General features: G+C 42.8%; 1 protein-coding gene across 2 annotated transcripts; it reads right to left on the reverse strand.

Annotated features, from left to right (window-relative positions):
- Nucleotides 1-1,328: 1,328 nt before the first annotated feature.
- Nucleotides 1,329-20,499, reverse strand: Kars1 (lysyl-tRNA synthetase 1). 2 transcript variants are annotated; one of them, XM_027406064.2, is made up of 15 exons: nt 20,349-20,480; nt 17,423-17,597; nt 14,636-14,798; nt 12,669-12,834; nt 9,971-10,064; nt 9,466-9,652; nt 9,256-9,381; nt 6,863-6,982; nt 5,652-5,814; nt 5,389-5,562; nt 5,149-5,234; nt 4,651-4,736; nt 4,081-4,207; nt 2,669-2,812; nt 1,329-1,583 (listed from the first exon to the last, which is right to left on the reverse strand). In XM_027406064.2, exons 2-15 carry the CDS (start codon nt 17,566-17,568, stop codon nt 1,485-1,487), a joined length of 1,881 nt encoding a protein of 626 aa, XP_027261865.1. In that variant the 5' UTR covers nt 17,569-17,597; nt 20,349-20,480; the 3' UTR covers nt 1,329-1,484. The 2 variants fall into 2 exon arrangements, with proteins under 2 accessions (XP_027261865.1, XP_027261866.1); XM_027406065.2 differs by lacking the exon at nt 17,423-17,597 and having other exon boundaries at nt 20,349-20,499.
- Between the last annotated feature and the right edge of the window lie 10 nt (nt 20,500-20,509).

Genomic DNA, 20,509 nt, shown 5'->3' on the forward strand with positions numbered 1-20,509 from the left:
GTGACGCTAAACGACAGCTTGACTCAAACTCTGCCCGCAAAGCACCCTGGCTTTTGTAGTCCTTGGGTGGGAGCGGAGCAAATTCGGAGATGTGCAGTGAGATAAGGTTTCAAAACTCAGTTTAGCTCTGATTTTTGAACAGCACTATGATCAGATTCTCTATCTCCCACCTCACTCATAACAATTCCTGCACGACTGACATGGCTCCTCATTCTTCAGGGGTAACATTAGTTGTTACCCTATGTATATATATGAATACATATACAGCCCTTTGTCTATTGTATGTAAAATATCATCACAGTCCTCTAACCCCCTGATCAATGTTTTTTCTTGGTGTGCACCTCCAAAAAAAGAACATGTACTTGATCTTGTCGTGTTCTCCCTCAACTTCCCTCTCAAGCCCTAAAGAAAATAGTAGTTTTTTTTTTGTTTTTGTTTTTTCAAGACAGGGTTTCTATGTAGTTTTGGAGCCTATCCTGGCACTCGCTCTGGAGACCAGACTGGCCTCAGACTCACAGAGATCCGCCTGCCTCTGCCTCTTGAGTGCTGGGATTAAAGGCGTGCGCCACCAATGCCCAGCTAAGTAGTAGTTTTCATGGAAGTAGTGAGTTGATTTTTGTTTGCTGCTGTTTTCAATATTTCAGAACAATGCCTAGTATTGAACTGACTATATAACTTTGTTCAAAGACTACGACTGCAGATGAGACCGCGTTGGCTCAGGAGTTAGTGCACATCTTGCTCTTGCAGAACTGGACTTTGGTTCTCAGCATTCATGTTGGACAGCTTACAACTGCATGTAACTCTAGCTCCAGAGGATCCAACCTGGCCTCAGAGGGCACCTGTACTATAACATGCACACACAGAATTAAAAATAAAAATAAGCCGGGCTTTGGTGGTGCACACCTTTAATCCCAGCACTCAGGAGGCAGAGGCAGGTGGATCTCTGAGTTCGAGACCAGCCTGGTCTACAGAGCGAGTGCCAGGATAGGCTCCAAAGCTACACAGAGAAACCATGTCTCGAAAAACCATAAATAAATAAATAAATAAATAAAATAAAAATAAAAGTAAATCTTAAAAAAAATTATAAGCTGGGTAGTGGTGGTGAACACCTTTAATCCCAGCACTTGGGAAGCAGAGGCAGGTGGATCTCTGTGAGTTCATGGACAGCCTGGTCTACAAAGTGAGTTCCAAGACAGCCAGAGTTCTTACACAGAGAACTGCTGTCTCAAAAAGCAAAATGAAACAAACAAAACAAAACAAATGTATAAAAACAGAGTCCTAAACATTCATTAGACCAGTAGTTTGGGGGAAAAAAATGTAACATTACATAGGTAAAGAGAGAAATGGTTTATTTGGTAATAAGGAATAAAAAGAAATCCTTTAATTCTTCTCTCTTCTGGTGGTTGAATTGCAGTGGCCAGAGGGATGGCAACACTTAGACCAGGTCTGCTGAAATGCAGAGAAGCCAGAGTTTCATTTATCTTCTAGACAGAGGGGCCGGCTGTTGTGCTTTCTAGTGTTTCAGTGGCTGCTGCAGTTTCCTTCTTGTCTTCAGGCTTCATGGCAGGAAACAGAAGTACTTCCTATAGAAGAGCAAAACATACTTTGAAATTAAGAAGCACCATGAGCTTGGTATAGTAGCACAAGTCTTTAATCTCAGCACCTGGGAGGTAGAAGCAAGTGGATCTCTACAGAGTGAGTTCCAGGGCAGCCTCCAAAGCCACAGAGAAACCCTGTCTCAAAAAACAAAAAAAGAAAGCAAAAAACCCAAAACAAGAAACCAAGAATATGTTTTTTTTTTTTTAAACAGCTATTCTACTATTGCTCTATTTATTTATTTATTTATTTATTTATTTATTTACTTACTTACTTACTTATTTATTTATTTATTGAGACAGAGTTTCTCTGTCTTGGCACTCGATTTGTAGACCAGGCTGGCCTCGAACTCACAGAGATCCACCTGCCTCCACCTCGTGAGTGCTGGGATTAAAGGCGTGCGACACCAACACCCGGCTATTATTAGTTTTTTAAAAGTGAACTTCCTCCTAGGCACACATCAACACAATCTGAGTTCTGGAAGTAGAGAGGCAGGAATATCAGGAGTTCAAGGTCACTGTACACTACGGATGGAGTTCCAAGAGAGCCCTGTTGTGGGATATTTGTACACTATATGTTGCTGTAACTGTGTAATAAAAAGATGAATGGCTACTAGCTAGGCAGGAGGTATAGGCAAGACTTCGGGGTAGAGAGAGGAAATAGGATGGGCAGTACTGAGAGATGAAGTATCAAGGCACGTGACTGAAGGTAGATGAGCCCAGCTACCTGAGACAGTCTCAAAGACAGTAATGATAAATGAACAACAAATGGATTTCCTTCTCTATAAAGTACAATAAAAACAGTGTTCACACCTTACAGAACTGACTGATATGAAGCAATACATTTGAGAGGACTTAGCATTCCCCTGGATATTAAAGAAAAGCAAACTATTAGTTACCCCCCCCCCCAAGTAGGACAAACTAAAATCCTGTAAGTCTTTATCTAAAACCCTTTAGTCTTCTACTGTAGAGTGGGTTATGGAACTTCTTCAGCGTTTCCTTTATTTCCCAGGCCCTCCATGTTCTGTGCAGTGGAGTTCTGGGGAAGCATGTATTGGGAAGTCTGTACATACCTTGATATTGTTGGAATCTGTGAGAAACATGGTGACTCGGTCGATACCCATGCCCCAGCCAGCTGTTGGGGGCAGTCCATATTCCAGGGCAGTACAGAAGTTCTCATCTATGAACATGGCTTCATCATCACCAGCAGCCTTGGCCTAGAATAAATAGTCAAATGTAATAATCGTCTAGCCAGTGGTTTTCAACCTTCCTTATGCTGCATCCCTTTAATGCAGTTCCTCATGTTATGGTGACCACCAGCCATAAAATTATTTTCATTGCTACTGCAGAACTAACTTTGCTACTGTTATAAATTGTAATGTAAATATCTGATGTGTGACCCCTAAAGGGGTTGCAACCCACAGGTGGAAAGCTGCTGTTCTAGATCATCTCAGTATCCACACAGACACTTTCAAAAGAGGTACCAAAAATGCTCCTGACATTCAAGACTCACTGGGAACTGATTTCCTGGTAACTCTAGGTTAGGATTGATGAAACCTACCTCAGAGATGAAAGCCATATTTTAAGTGAATGTGATTGGACATACCTGTAGTTCCAACACTTGGAAGGCTGAGGCAGAAGGATTGACAAGAGTTGGAGACTAGTGTGGTTTACATAACTAATTCCAGGCCAGCTAAATAGTGAGATTTTGTCTCAAAAAGCCAACAGGGGCAGGTAGCCCTCATTATTTTATAGAAATAATATACAGCAATTAAAAACCTTTTTTTTTTTTTTTTGGTTTTTCAAGGGTTCAAGGTTCTGAGTTTCAAAACCAGCCTGGTTTACAAGAGAGAGTTCCAGGATAATCAGGACTGCCCCCCCCCCCCAAAAGAGGCATAATATAAGAAAAAGTGTGTTCTTGCTAAATGAATGTGTTTGTAAGATGAGTGCCTTTCTCCATAGAGTCGATCTTAAATGCATTTTACAAGTCATATACTCAAAGCCCCAAGTTTCAGCTTGGTGTGGTTGTATGGCGCTAATCCCAGCCCTAAAAGATAGAGATAAGAGGATCAAAGAATTCAAGGGCAGCCTTGGCTACCTGAGACACTGTCTCAAAAACTTCTTCCTATAAAACCTCTTTATGGGCTGGAGAGATGGTTCAGTGGTTAAGAGATCCTCTTCCAGAGGATCCAGGTTCAATTCCCAGTGTCCACACAATGGCTCACAACCATCTGTAACTCCAGTTCCAGTGGATCTAACTCCCTTTTCTACCCTCCTTGAGCACTGTGGGCACGTGGTATACGGAGACACATGCTGGCAAAACACCCATACACTTAAAAAAAAAAAAATAAATAAAAATAAAAAGCCTCTTTCGCTTTGGTTAAAATGCTAAGAAAGTGTGTATCAACATAGGGTTAAGGCCAGTGCTTCTTGGTATGTGAGCTCAGTGGTGAAACAGATTCCATTGCTCACTCTCCTTCATTACCTTGGCCTGTTCTTCAAACAGCTGTCGCTGCCGCATGGGATCATTCAGCTCAGTGTAGGCATTGCAGATTTCCTTCTTCATGACAAACAGCTCAAAGCGTTCAGTTAGACCCTCTTTGGAGCGGTGCCTGGGAACACGAGACCACAGAGGATGAATATTCAGGGCTCTCATAATGTAATGCCTGACTCAAAAATTGAAACGTGAAGCCTCATCAGTGCTGGTACCAGAGTGAAGGTGAGAGAGGCCAGAAGTTTGATTATATTCCTAACAAGCAGAGCAGCTGACTGAAATCAAGCCTTCTGCTTTGCTCTCATACTCTAGGCACCCACTTGCTTTGGTCAGGGAGCTATCAGCAAAGGTCTAGCATATGTTTGCTTGTTGAGACTTTTTCTTCTAGAATGCCTGCCTCGGGAAACCAACCGCCATGCAGATAGACAAAAGCCAGACTGAGTTAGTGTATCAATACATGGTGCAAAAAGACCATGAAGTCAATCAGAGCATGATCACTTGTGTAGGTACAGCCCCAGCCCTACTTGAGGGGTTTTTATGCAGCAACAAACTGTATATTACCATTTGGCCAGAGGGCTCATAATCTGTGGGTGATCGCAGATGAATGTAGGATTGATGCATGTCACTTCGAGGAACTCACCAACAAGCTTAGTGAGAAAAAAAAAAAGCAGAATTAGATATGGCATCTGAATATCACTCACAGTCCCAGCCCAAAGGGAGGCCTTAGCTCTGGTGCAGATGGGACAGAGGACAGAGTATTAACATAGATAATATACATGAACTATTGGGCACAGAGCATATTACAGCTCAAAGTTTCTTTTTGCTTGGATTTCATGGGCTGGAGAGTGAACCAGCCCCTTCCCAGGTCTTGACTTGCTAGGTGAGTACTCTACCACTGAGCTACATTTCCCAAGCCCAGTTCAAAGTTTCTTAATTCTGTTCCTCTGTTAAGATTTTCCTGTAAAGCTGCAGGAAAGAATTCTCCTCAGTGAGACCCATTTCCTAGGGTTCAGGGTACTTACTGGTCAGCACGGAATGAGCACAAGTGTGGCGTCTCACCTTATCAAGGAGCCTGGCTGTGGTCCGAGGTGGGGGGCATTCAACAGCTTTTGCAACACAAATATCATCAAGAATTTTTCGAGTTTCTGTGACAGAAATCTACAAGTTAGGACAGGCAATATCACTATGGTCTAAGGAAATCTCTATCTATAAATACAACATGTGGGGCATTTTAGCTTTGACCCAACCAATTCAGAGATGACAGGAAGGAAGCCCACATAGTGGAGTGTAGTATTTCACCTTCAGTTTCAAAGAGGCTGGTCTCTGGCAGCTTCACACCCAGTGCTTTCTCAAGCTCTTCTACCATGCTGATTCTTCGGAAAGGTGGGGTGAAATCAATCTCATAGGCTTCACCTTCTGGCCCATCTGGGTGGTAGGTGATCTTGTAACTACCTGTAATGCTTTTCACCATTCCTGGGAGAAAAAGTAGTCATCTCAGGGACTGAAAGCAGGAAGCTCTCCTCTGAAAGCAGCAGACATGAGCTACAGACAGTAGGACTCACCTGACAGCATCTTCTCTGTGATCTCCATGAGGTCGTGATAGTCTGCATAAGCCATGTAGAACTCACAGGTGGTGAACTCAGGGTTGTGAGTCAAATCAATTCCTTCGTTCCGGAACTGGCGTCCAATTTCATAAACTCGGTCAATGCCACCAACCACCAGCATCTACCAGAAACACAGGGCCACATTCATATGTTAACTCCTGATAAGTTCCTATGCACTAAGTGGTTTTCATAGCTAGTACCCTGATGTCTTCAGATTCCTGTAGTAGACATCATTTGGGTTTTATTTGGCTGTGCAGGACTCCTGAGTCTCTAATGTCTTTGTTATTTCCTATTTGATGATCTGAGTTGCTTTAAAGCCTCTTCTGGGGTTAGGTGACCCTGCTCCACCTGCCAGACACACTAGTGACATGTCATAGAAGCTACTAAAGGAAGGTGTAGGTATTACACAGAATTCATTCTGGTGAAGAGGCCCAGAGGTGGCCATCTTTCGAACAGACTACAGAGATCCCAGTGCAGTGACTTGTGCCTAGTAGGAGGTGGTGTTTCCTACGACAATAGCCCAGTGATAGGAGCTGGCATCATTCCTGGTCTTGATTTCACGCATGATTATTCTCTGACCATCAAGGTAACTGTGGCTTCCTACCTCAGGTAAGTTTGGTCTTGCTTTAACATGCTACATGTCTGCAACTAAGAATCCTGGATGACAGCCTTTGGAATTTACAATGCTATTATGAAGGGATTTATTTTTAATTTCTAGAAAGAAGTCAAAACCAAGAAGTCCTCCTCCTCCTATAGGGTCTCACTGTATAGCCTTGGCAGACCTAGAATTCACTATGTACACCAGGCTGGCTTCAAAACTCACAGGATCTGTCTGTCTCTACCTCCCAAGTGCTGGCATTAAAGGTGTTTGCCTCCATGCTTGGCCAGTTTTTGAAGAAAAAAATAAAACAATACAACTAAAATTAGATCTAATCTGAGGAAGACTGAAGTTAAAGCTCTTGGGGAACCGGAGGAGAAATGTGTGTACACTTGTATAATGCTGTCACTCCTTAGCTGCTTACAAGGAGATTCTCCAAGAATCACAACCAACAACTGGAAGAACCAGAACCTGTCTTTGATATTCCTAATTTCTGACTGTACTAGGTTAGCCAGTGATTCTTCCAGCCTCCTGCTACTGGAAGGAAATGGGGTGTGTGATTAGTGACTACCTTATGGTAGAGTTCTGGAGCAATTCTCATATATAAGTTCATGTCCAACTCATTGTGATAGGTGATGAAAGGCTTGGCCACAGCTCCTCCTGGAATGATGTTCATCATGGGAGTTTCAATCTAAAACAGAGAGAAACAAACAGTTCTCAGATAACCAGAGGCCTTGAGGACAGTTCATTCTTTATATGTAACATAGTATAGGCCTGTCACATACCAAAGTAAAACTTTGTAATATAAGTGTTTGACAACAGACTGCTTGGCTTTCTAGAACTGCATATCCATTTTTATTAATAACACAGCATTGATGTCGGGTAGTGGTGCATGCCTTTAATCCCAGCATTTGGGAGTCAGACGCAGTTGGATCTCTGTGAGTTCAAGGCCAGCTTGGTCTGCAGAGCAAGTTCCAGGACAGCCATGACTACACAGAGAAACCTTGCCTCAAAAAACAAAACAAATAACAAAATGAAAAAACAAACTGTACTGTAAATGCTGACAAGCTGTAAACAGTTTATTTACTGAGGTCGTTAAATGATAATGGCCCCCATAGGCTCATATATTTACATGCTTGGTCCCCAGTTGGTGGGACTGCTTGGGAAGGATTAGGAGGTATAACCCTTTTGGAGATGTGTCACCGAGGGTGGGTTTTGAGGTTTCAAAAGTTTATGCCAGGCCTAATGTCAGTCTGTCTGTGCTGCCTTCAACTTGTGGACCAGGATGTAGTTTTCAGTCCCAAGCCAGCCTGCCTCCCTGCTGCTATGCTTCCTGCCATGCTTAAAGGGTAAGAAAGCCACCAATTAAATACCAAGAGTTGCCTTGGTCACAGTGTCTCTTCACGGCAGCAGAACAGTACCTGAGATGTTTACAGTATTTACTATCTAGATCCTTTAACTTATTGTATGCTTAGAAATTCAAACTATAAGCCAGGTGTGGTGGTCCTTGCCTTTAATCCCAGCACTCAGGAGGCAGAGGCAGTCAGATCTCTGAGTTCAAGGCCAGCCTGGTCTACATAGTGAGTTCCAGGACAGACAGGGTTATACAGTAAGAGTCTGTCTGAAAAACAAACAAACATAGAAATCCAAATTAAAAATATTAGCCCACATGTACGATATTCACTGAAACATTACAAAAAGAGAATCAGAAATAATCCAAAGTATCAATACAGGAAACAAAAATACTCTTTAAGAAGCAGCAGAGAGAGCTGGAGAGATGATTCAGAGGTTAAGAGCACTGGCTGCTCTTCCAGAGGTCCTGAGTTCAATTCCCAGCAAACACATGATGGCTCACAACCATCTGTAATGAGATCTGGTGCCCTCTTGTGGCCTGCAGGCACACATGCAGACAGAACAGTGTGTACATAATAAAACAAATCTTTTCCCCCCTACTCTGTATTGCTTGGTGGTGATGGTGGTGAATAAATAAATAAATAAATCTTTAAAAAAATAAAAGAAAAACAAGCAGAAGCGCGTTGAAGAGATGACGAGCGATTAAGAGCACATACTGCTCTTGCAGAGCACTTATGTGGGGTAGCTCATAATCAGCTATGACTATGTGATTCCAGAATATGTCAAAAGAGCACTACACATCACAGTACACACAGCACGACTACAATTTGTGTAAAAATAAAACTCCTCCAAAGCATTTACATGTAGCAAGCATACATATGTATGCAGTGTATTTGTGTGTGCATATATGTGCATAGTAAATAGTGAGGGAGGGCGTGTATCAAATTCTAATTAGGAGGGGAAGTCAGGTGAAAAAACACACAGTGCTTTCAGTTTTGTTTGTATTTATTTTTTTCTTACCCAAGTCTGTGAACTACATGTACTTGCAGTTTTTATTTTTCATACAACTAAAAGGTGTGTGTGTCTGTGTGTGTGTGTGTGTGTGTGTGTGTGTGTGTGTGTGTGTGTGACATAGCATTACTATGTAGCCCTGGCTGGCCTGGAGGTCACCATGTAGACCAGGCTGGACTTGAATTCAGAGATCAGCCTGTCTCTGGCTCCCATGCTAGGATTAAAGGTGCACACTACCATGACTAACTTCTAAAGAATTTTAGGGGGCCAGAGGACTGGGTTGAGGCAGGTCTCACTATGTATCTCTGGCTGGCCTTGAACCCAGAAATATGCGTGCCTATGCCTCCTAAGTGCTTGGATTAAGGGCGTGTCCCAGCATACCTGGCTTCTACAGATTATTATTGAAAATGGTATCATTGGCACATGGGTAGTGCACTGTTTAGGAAGCACTAAACAAGATGGAACATTGACAAGGCAGTGTTTGCCTAAGGCATGAAGGACAACGGCAGGAGATGCTGTGTAAAAGAGAGATGGACAGCAAGAGACAAGCATAACAAGGCAGGCACCATTCCAGGTAAAAAACCCTTGACCCTTGGTTACCTCTAGAAATCCCAGCTCATCCAAGAAACTTCTTATATATGTGATGATCTTAGCTCGGACAATAAATTTCTGCCTCACAAAGTCATTCAATATCAAGTCCAAGTACCTCTGACGATACCTTGTCTCCTAAACCAGAAGCAGCAGTTAGAAATCAGTTTTATGTGGTAGCCTGACACAGCAGGGGCACAGCTGGCACAAGTGCAAACTTACCTTGTCTTTGAGGCCAAAGTGAAGATGAGGCAACATATGCAAGCAGGGAGACAGGAGCGTGATTTCATAGGGGATGATGCTCAGCTCACCCTTCTTGGTTTTCCCAGGGTTCCCTTGAACTCCAATTATATCTCCCCGCCGCAGCTTGTTATTGATACGAACAAATTCTTCCTCTGATTTATAATTCCTGAATGAAAGGAAAAGTAACTTAGTGTACAGTTCTTCAGACTACTGGCTTACTCAGGAAACCTTCACCAACTGTTACTATGAGCCCAAAAGGAGTCCCTGCTTCAGGGACAACTGCTGGATTCCTTTTATGCTTACTGTCCTACAAGTAAGAACAGTCATTCATTTCTAGGCCTTTTCACCTTGTACTCAACCCTACCCAACCATGTCCCACTCCTTGCTACCTTAACTCTAAATAGCAATGGGAAAAGAGGATCACACTGGCTTGTGTCTTCAACTGTCCCTCTGTTACTCTTCTTAACTGGCTATTTCTATGTACCTTGAGTTAGCCATAACTTGTAACTTGACCCCCTCTCCTCGAAGGTCATAGAAGATAAGCTTTCCCCCAGACGCTCTCTTAGCATGGATCCGACCTAGAAAGAAAACAGCAAACAAAGATCCGGATGGAATGAGATCCTTTACGATCCCTAAGCAATAGCAATCACAACAATCTGGGTGTGACCGAGGTCTATGTTATCCCCTCTTCTTTATGTCAGTAATTTTCATTAAGCCAGTCAAGGTTGTACAGGAAGACCTCACTTCAAAAATGGTCAGTGGTGGTGACAACACCTCAGCATGCCAGGGTGGTGATAGGAATTTGAATCCAGGATCCCACATAAAAAGCAGGATTTGGTGGCTCAATGGTAGGCAGCAGAGGTAGGAGAATCTGACAGAAGCCTGTTGGGTCAGCTGGCTTAGAGTACACAGTGCAGTGAAAAAATAAGGGAGGCCCTGTCTCAAAACAGGGAAGAAAGGAAGAGACTCCAGAAAAGGTATTCTCTGACTCTATGAGCAAGGCTTCATTCTTACACACATGAAACCAAATATATTTTTTAAAAATGATAAAAAAAAGTCACATTTACTTTAAAGAACTGACAATCCACCATCTTCCAAAGAAATCCAAAGCAAGAAAAACAAAAAAAAAAAAAAACCTAAAAATTATATCCAAGAAAAAGATCTGAATTAAGAAGGGAGTGAATATAAGGAGAATGCCGGGGAGGCTGATCAGCAATTAAGAGCACCTGAGCTCTTCCAGAGGCCTGGGTTTGGTTCCCAGTACCCACATGATGGTTTACAACCACCTGTAACTCAGTTCCAAGGGAACTAACTCCCTCTTCTGACTTCTGCAGGCCCAGACATGCACACAGTGCACACACATACACGCAGGCAAAACATTCATAACCATAAAATAAATGTAGAAACAAAACAATTTGAAAATCATCTGTCTAGTCTAAAAGCACATTCATATAAATACTAAACCAGAACAACTAACATCAAAAAAAGTTTTGGTTGGGACTGGAGAGATGGCTCAGTGGTTAAGAGCACCAACTGCTCTTCCAGAGGTCCTGAGTTCAATTCCCAGCAACCACATGGTGGCTCACAACCATCCGTTATAAGATCTGGTGCCCTCTTCAGGTGTGCAGATATACATGGAAGCAGAATGTTTTATACACAATAAAAATAAATAAAATCTTAAAAAAAAAAAAGTCTTGGTGGGCATGGTGGTGACACCTATAAACCCAGCACTTAGCAGGAGTTCAAAGCTAGCCTGAGCTACATGAGACCCCATTTCAAAAACCAAAAAAACACAATATCAGAGCCTAAAGAGACAGAAAGCTTAGATTACAAAGTATTTGCCTTACTTACAAGCATGAGGACCTGAATTCAATACTTAGAAATCACGTAAGAGGGAAGGGTACACTAGAGAGATGCTTAGCAGTCACAAAGACTCATTGCTCTTCCAGGACCTGAGTTCAGTTCTCAGCACCCATACTGGGTGGCTCATGACTGCCTGTATCCCAGCTGCAGGGGATCTGACACTCTCTTTTAGGCTCTGTGGGCACCTGCACACATAGTGACATACACACATATAAAAAACAAATCTTAAAAATTAATTTAAAAAATATGCCAGGCGATGGTGGCGCATGCCCTTTAATCCCAGCACTTGGCAGGCAGAGGCAGGCAAATCTCTGTTGAGTTTGAGACCAGCCTGGTCTACAAGAGCTAGTTCCAGGACAGCCTCCAAAGCCACAGAGAAACCCTGCCCCCCCCCCCCCCCCCCCGCCCCAATCTAGGTGTGACACTCACTTTTAATACCAGTACTGTGGAGGCAGATAGCCAGCCAGTCAACTTAGCCTACTCAACAAGCTTTAGGCTAGTGAGAGGTCTTATCTCAATGAAAATGTGACGGCACCTAAGCCTGAGGAATGACAATGGAAGTTGTCCCCTGACCTCCACATGCATGTGCGAACATGAGCTGAACACATGGACAGACACACACACACACACACACAGACACACAGACACACACACAGACACACACACACACACACACACACACACACACAGACACACACACACACACACACACACAAGAAAAATTAATGGGCCTTTGACATTTTGGTATTACAAAGGTTCTACCTATGTAGTAGGATTACAGGTAATTTTTCTTCCCTTTTTATTTTCTGTGAATGTCCTACATTTTCTCCAACTAGTAGTTTTACTATTTTGGGAAGAAGGCAAGAAAAAGACATTAAAAATCTCACAAATCCATAAATAATATTCTAGAAATAAATGTCTGAGAGTAGAGACAAAAAATGAAATGGCTTGGGGGATAAAAGGAAATTCTTCCTGGATTATAAACCAGCAGCAGTATCCAGCCAGAGGTCCCTCAGAGATCATCCCTTCCACAGAAGTATGGCTTTATCTAGGATGCAACCCATGTCTCAAGCCTGCTCTGCTTCCTGTGAGTAGATATAAAGGTACTGTCTCCAGTAAAGCAGCTTCCACACCACCAGGAACAGTGCGGCAGGGTGACCCAAGTTCAAGGTCAGCCTAGGGTGTACAGCAAGATCCTAATGCCAAAAATCAAAAGGGGCAGAGGGAATAAGACCAACCAAGGCCTTCCTTGGTGTTAGCAAAGAAGCTGTCTGTCGAGATATGAGAATGGCAAGTGAACTGTCAGAGGATCTTCCTACCTGCCACTTTTAAGGTGATGTCAGTCAGGTGGTCCCCAGGTTGCAGTTGACTGTATTCTTGGATGAACTGAGTGAGTGAGATGTCCACATGGAACTTGTGTGGGTAAGGGTCTTCCCCACTGACCTTCAGCTGGTGGATTGCTTGACTACGGATCTTGTAGTATTGCTATTAAAAAAAGAGGGGCAGTACTCAGAAGTGGAACATGGCAGGCTGTGTTGTCTCTTGCTGAGTACTGTATCTGTAACTTTCCCTGTGACAGAATACCTTACAGAACAACTCAAGGGAGGAAGGAGGTGTTATTCTAGCTTAAGAAGGTATGGTTAGGCAGAGAAGGCATGGCAGCTGGAGCAGCTTGTTCAGACCATCAGAGACTTATGGAACAACTTCATCCCTGTACATCAGTCAAGACAGACAAGGTCCAGATGAATGGGACTGAACCATAACCCATCAAGACCCACCACCAGTGACCACCTCCTCCAGTAGGCTCCACCTCCTAAAGCTTCCACAACCTTCCAAAGCAGCAGCACATCTGGGAACTAGAGGACATGCAAGCCTGCAGGAGGCACAACTATAACACCAACCAAGCCCTGTGCATCCTTGAAATAGGACTGACTATGGAATGGGATTTGTATGAAAAATATGTAGAGCCACAGAATAAATTCAAAATACAAGATTCAACAGATTGAAATAAAAAAGTGGGGTTCATCTAAAATAATAGAAGTTAATTGTTACAGGTGGTCTTTTTTGTGGACTGCATTTGCATGGTGGAGTTGTTTTCTTAACTACTCTTCAGGTCACACATTGAACTCTTAACTTAGGCAGGCTCATGGAACCTGTATGGTACAAATATGGAGTATTCTACCACAGGGGTTGGATATATATATATATATATATATATATATATATATATATATATATATTTAAAATTTATAATAAGTGTTCTATTTGCAAGTACAACTCTATGCCAGAAGAGGGCATTAGATCCCACTGTAGATGGTTGTGAGTCACCATGTGGTTGCTGGGAATTGAATTCTGGAAGAGCAGCCAGTGCTCTTAACTGCTGAGCCATCTCTCCAGCTTCCTATAAGATTTATTTTTAATCGTGTGTATGTATGTGTATCTGTGTGCACACAAGTGCTAATGCCTGTGGAGGCCAGGGAGGAAGTTGGATCCTCTGGAGCTGGAACAATAGGTGGTTGTAGCAACCTGATATGGTCGACCTCTGGAATACCAGGATACAGTTTTAACCACTGAGACATCTTTCCAGCTGCTGACAACCTTGTTCTTGATGCAACTTTCTAACTCTGCTGGTTTTGTTTTTTGTTTTATTAGTTATTTATTATTTTTATTTTATGTGCATTGATGTTGTCCCTGCATGTATGTCTGTGTGAGGGTGCTGGATCCTCCAGAACTGGAATTACAGACAGTTGGGAGCTGTTACATGGGTGCTGGGAATTGAACCCAGGTCCTCTGGAAGAGCAGCCAAAGCTCTTAACCAACGAGCCATTCCTCCAGTCCCCCCAACTCTACTGTTAATGGTGGAAAATTAGCCTTAGAGTGTCACACATGGGCATGACTGTGCTTATGTACAAAACCAGGAAGGGAGGATAGTGAGAGAGTGGAGAGGTGGATTTGGCATGTGGAATGTATTTTGCTAACTAATATACACTCTGGTTTATCCTGAGGGAAGACACCTCCTCTGATGTTGCTACAGGCTCAGTTACTTCCCAGAAGATAAGTTGTTACTCAGGAGTATTGGCCTCTCCAAATTGTCTATTTGGAGTTGACAATAAAAATCCAGGGCCCATGTCTATAACCAATTAAAAGAGCAGACACTGCCCTCCCTAATCCAGGGCAGTGACCCTTTCTGGTTCAAGTTCTTATTTGTCTTGTTAGTTACTTGGTCCCTCCTGCCTCTCAGAAGCTTTCCTGTGTCGAGTCACAGCAGTGGCCCAGGGGAACTCACGTTTGGGTCCAGAGTCTCCTCCTCAGCACCCACGCCATTATCAGCAGTGTGGTTGGTGGCAGCAGCAGCAGCAGCTTGGCTTAGTTGTTTCTCAATGAGCTCTTTCTGCTTGGCCTCTTTCTCTGCCAATTTCTTCTCAGCTTTTAGACGTCTCTTTAGTTCACTGTTGGGAAGATAACAGCACCCAATGTGAAAGTTGCCCAAAGAGCCTTCTATCAGAAGCTCCATTGCCACTTTTCAAAAGATTCAACAGCCTGTGGAAAATGTTCTGCTCAGTCCCACAGCCTTAAATAATGTTGCTCCCCAAAGCTAACCTGTTAGTCACTAAACTTAGGTATGTGAACAAGACAAAACAAAAATCTGGCCAGGTTGGGAGGCAGAGGCAGGTGGATCTCTGTGAGTTTGAGGCCAGCCTGGTGTCTACAGAGTGAGTTCCAGGACAGCTAAGGCTACACAGAGAAAATCTGTCTTGAAAACAAAAAACAAACAAACAAACAAACAAAAAAAAAAGAAAAAAGAAAAAAAGAGAAAACCTAAGCTTTGGACAAAGATGCAACAGGTCATTTCTAGTCTCTGCTTGGCATCAGAAAACAACTAGAATCCAGATGCATAAGGGCGAAGAGGCCTGGATGTAACATTAGTGGTTAGTCCTGGAACAGAGATTTCCCAGGAAGTCTGCCGGATAAACGTTTCATCTCCCTGATGCCAGAAACTTCATCTTGATAGTCTGGTGTCCCTGGAAGAAGTCCCTACAGTACCAGTGAAGGCTATGAGAAAGTGATACCTCCACCCCCGTCAGCCCACAGCTGTCCCAGAGAAGGGAGTTAGGCTGTGGAGAGAGCTGGTCTTCAGAGCTTGAAGAGATTCCCTAGTGACAATTTCACTCAGAGCAGCTGTCAAAGACTGGTCTGGAGGCTGGGTGTCACCTGCAGCTACATAGTGAATTTGAGGCCAGTCCAAAACAAAACAAAATTGCTCTGACTTTAAAACCAGAACGGAATACTATACAAAGCAGCATTATATAGTGACTATCATGCCATGTTTGCAGTCAAACTGCCTCTCGCTAAATTCTAAAACACTAACCACTTGAGTGGCCTTGAGCAAATGACTCCTTATCATCTAGAAAAAGGAAATAAGATGTCTTCTCACCAGTTGTGAGGCCTGAGATGTTAAAAAGGAACGATCCTGTCCCAGAGCTTAGTTAGCGCTCAAAAGTGAATTCTGGAATCTTTTACTACTTAACTCTTCACATTCTGCCGCCTGGACAGAAACCAGACAAATGTGGATGTATTTCTCATCAAGTCTCTCATTATCTAAACCTCATACATGTTACGTGAAACTCAAAAACCAAAACAATGGGGGAAACTCTGTGACCCTTATGATCTGAACTTGCTACCTAAATCCAGGAAAAACAAAACAAAACAAACAAACTTATTTGGATAGACAAGAATATCTTCATTATTCAAAGAGAATTCATGGATCATTCTTTCCAACTGATAACTCTTTAATAGTTAAAGATTCTAGGCTATGCTTGCATATTATCTGGCTTTATTATTTTTGTTGTTGTTTTGTTCTTCCAGATAGGGTTTCTCTGTGTAGCTCTGGCTGTCCTGGAACTTTGTAGATCAGGATGGCCTTGAACACACAGGGTTCAGCCTGCCTCTGCCTCCCAAGTGCTGGGATCAAAGGTGCATATCAATACGGCCAGGTGTCTGGCTTTAAAATACACCCTCCACTTTCTTTTGATTGTTTTGTAGTATTAGAGGTTAAACCCAGGGTTCTAAGTGTGTCAAGCAAAAGGTCTAACACTAGATACCCCCAAGCGCCTTTTTTTTAAATTTTGAAATGGGATTGTTAAATGGTTTAATTGAACTTGAACTTGCAAGCCCCCTCTCTTGGCCTCCTGAGTTCTTGGGATTATAGATATGCACCATTGTTCTTTGCTGTATACTTCACTTTCAATATGGATTTAGTGAAATAAAAAAAAAATAAAAAAGAGAGCAAGAACTTGGAGTTAGGTGGTGGCAGCAGCAAACGTCTTTGACCTCAGTACTTAGGAAGCAGAGGCAGGCAGATTTCTGAGTTGGAGGATAGCCTGGTCCACAAAAGCCAGGACTACACAGAGAAACCCTGTCTGGGGCAGAGGGGAAAGAACTTGTAAAATGATTGTGATGGTTTCAAAATAGACAACTCTTTCTAGATGCAATATGTCTTGTAGTTTCCTTTCTAACAATCCGCTAGGTCTATCATACTGTAATTCATTGAGCAAGGCTCCCCTCCCCCAATATTAAGACAAATCTGTTTTCTACTTCACTCAGATTTTGCTCTTGTAGATTCTAAGGACAGCCCAAAAAAGACCCTAATGGTAGCACAAAAACTAGGACATGGTTGATAAACAAACCCCAGAAAGAAAAGGGAGAAAAACTAGCATTGGAAATTCCTTATTTAAGGCAGGGTGATGTAGCACATGCCTGTAACCCTGTAATGGGAATAGAAAGCAGAAAGACCGTTAGTTTAAGGCCAGTCTTCATTACACGGTGAATTTAAGGATGGCCTGGCCTATATAATAATACCCGGTCTCAAACAAAAAATAGTCAAAGGACTTAAGAAGAAAAAGAAAGGAGAAGGGACTACAAGGAAAGGGGCTCTGAACCTGTAAAGTAGGAAGAGAGTCTTGGCTTGGGCAATAGAGATCTGTTTCCTTAACATGTCCAAAAACTCAGCCAGCTATAGACATCTAAGGAAAGATTCTGCTCCCAGAGCAATAAAGAAGGTAATGGCACCAACCTTCTTCTATCAGAAAGTGGCTTGTCCTTGTGGAGCGTTGTGAAGGGAGCCAGGTGACCCAGTCGAAGTTCCCTCTGACCCCATTCTGCCCACGAGGTTTGGCGCAGGGACCCCCTAACAAGCCTGACAGCAGCTTGCATCAACATGGCACCCTGGAACTAATGATTACCACCACCTAGCAGGAAACAGAGATGTGTAGTCAGAGGGGACAAACAGTATACACACACTCAACTTGCACTCCTGAGGAGGGGAGCCATGATTTGTACTAATGTCCAATGTCCCTCTGAACTTCAGTCCCTCCTGACTGACATCTGCAATGTTCTCAGAAATGGAAAACAGAAAGCGTCTATCTGGGATTAAAAACTCAAAGGCAAGCTTATATTAAAAAATGCTCACAACATCCTAAAATATAGAAGGCAAAATGTGGGGTTCCGAAGTGCAGTTTCTCCCCTTAGGAAGGAATGCTGGCTACTGGATGACAATGAAAACAACAAATGCAATTTTAGACAGCCCCAGCTACTCAGCAGGTTGAGAAGGATCATTTGAGCTTAAGAGTTTGAGAACAGCCTGGCAAATAGTGAAATCCCATCCCAGAAAATAAATAAACCACATAAATACTAGCTACACGAAAGCATCTCGGAGACAAAGGAAAGATCTGTGTGGAGTTTTAGAACAAAGAGGAAAGAAAGGATAGGTCCTTAGACAAGACCATGTTTATGTATCATTAACACTAGATGGCATCAGATCTATCAGGACCATACTCTACTGTGTTTAAATAATTTGAAGAGGAATCTTTCATTTGAGAATGAGTGATTTGAACAGATAGCCCATCAGTGTTTAACTTTGGGGACAGTATCAGGCATAAAATGGTCCTCAGTAAAGATTTCAGACCAAGAAATTCCAAGAACAATTAAGGAAAAAGAGAGAATGTTAATCACACACAAAAAATTATTTTAGCCCATGATAATTCCAGAACACACATCAAAACTGTTTATTTTGCTAGGCGGTGGCAGAGGCAGGCAGATCCTGAGTTTGAGGCCAACCTGGTATACAGAGCGAGTTGCAGGACACCCAGGGCTACACAGAGAAACCCTATCTCAAAAAACAAAAAGAACCCCCACCAAACAAACAAAAACACCTGATTTATTTTAGACAATTGAGGATTACAGACTTGACATAGACATCAATTTAGATTTCTGTTCCAGTACTTCAGATCAGTGCTAGAAGACACGTCAGGAACACACACTTTTACTATTAGGGACTTGTGCATGGAAGCAAGCATTTTACCACTAAGCCACTCTCCCAAGCCCTAGGAACACACATTTTTTATATAAAAATGATCACCCAGGGCCAGTTTGTGAATTTGAAAAGTGGACATTAATATTTCTCTTGCAAGATTACTACTGAGATTAAACAGTTTGTATAGTGCCAGCATGGTGCTTAAAGGTAAATGTGCCCCCAAACACAAGGAAAAGTCATTTGAAAAGAGCTGTAAGGCTTTCTTAATTTACCTGAAAACTGAGGTACTTTCATTGAATGCTCAAAATTTCAACTATGATTTAATAAACCCCACCCAACTTCCTCTAAGAATCCTTCAAATCATTCTCAACAGTCTGTTAGGGAGCTAGCCATAAATTTAAACATTTCCCTTGAAATCCTTCTAAAAACACAAAGTAGAAGCCTCTACGTAAAAGTAAAAAAAAAAAAAAAAATCAGTTCTTATCTAGAATGTCTCTATTATTTCCCTCAGGGCTCAACAAGAGGATTGATTGCTAGTGCACTAACTAAAGCAGCAATAGTATGTAACAGGTTAAACAATGTCCTACAGTTCTGGAGGGCACTAACTTCCCGGCCATTGCTTGTGTTCTGTGGTTCAAGTGCCCAACCCTGGACTAGAGAAAGTGTAGTATTTAGACTCTAAAAAAAGCCAGTTAAAGGAAGGTTGATCTGTCTGTCCATCTTCACCTACACAACTCTCAGATCTGGAGTGTTTTATGAGGATACATCCAGCAGTGTAAAGTGGAGCCTGGTGTATCCCGCAGAATAGGACCATTTTTGCTCACTTGTCTCAGACCCTTGAGTGACGCATATGAGTAGGTGCACCACAGTTTCAGAATGGGCCCCTTTTAACAAATAAGGTGCAGAATACCTTTGATAGGCCAGGAAACAAACTTTAAGGTTCTTGCAACAGGGGTTCCAGCAGAGCATTGCAGCTGGTCTGATTCCTGTTTAAAGTATGTAAAACTCTACCGAGTGCTTCCCAAAAGGTTCAAAGCCTATGCAAAACTTGGTTGTGGGAGGGCACAAAAAAACTGAGAAGTCCTGTGACCGGGAATCGCTTTGGCATTTACTGTTTGGGAAGCTTCAGATAAGAGGTTGTGGTATGCGGAAACTGACTTGCTAAGGTTAAATTGTATAACAATAAAAAAGCCTTTTGAGGAGCTATAGTGAGTTCACCAGAAGCTGACTCCCCCGTGGCCGCCCTGTTTCTTCCACCGACCCGCGTGAACCGAACAGACAACATCACAGGTCCTTCTTTGAAGAGCTAAGATATTTGGCCATTTTCTAATCTATTCATTGGGGGAGTGGCTCAATTAAGAAAAAAAAAAGCATTTCTTAAAAGGTAGAGGAAAAGTTAGTTTCACTTTTCTTTCCTGTCATCTCCCAGTTTCTGTGCCGGCTTCCCCTCCGCAAGTTCGTCCCTACAGTTAGGACCAGGGAACCCACCAGCCAAGGACAGCTGACCCCAGGGCATCCAGGAGGCTGTGGTTTCCAGGGCGCCGCATCTCTGTCCCAACATGTGCTCACCTACCGGAGAGGGCAGAGAGGCCCCCGGCACAGTCGCCTTGGGGAAAAGACTCCAGGTACCTTCCCTCCCATCGGGCCACTGCGACAGAGACACTTAACGACCTTCAGCGACACTTACTTCTTACTTAGTTTCGGCTCGCCATCCACTTTTACTTTACACTCCTGCAGCGTGGCCATCTTCCCCACCGCCCAGCTTAAAAAAAAAAAAAAAAGATGACCGGCTTAGAGCTAGAACTTCCAGGTCAGGGCCCGAAGCCCCGCCTCTTCCGGGGAAGAAGG

The sequence above is a fragment of the Cricetulus griseus genome, chromosome 3, assembly GCF_003668045.3.
Source record: "Cricetulus griseus strain 17A/GY chromosome 3, alternate assembly CriGri-PICRH-1.0, whole genome shotgun sequence".
Lineage (NCBI taxonomy): Eukaryota > Metazoa > Chordata > Mammalia > Rodentia > Cricetidae > Cricetulus > Cricetulus griseus.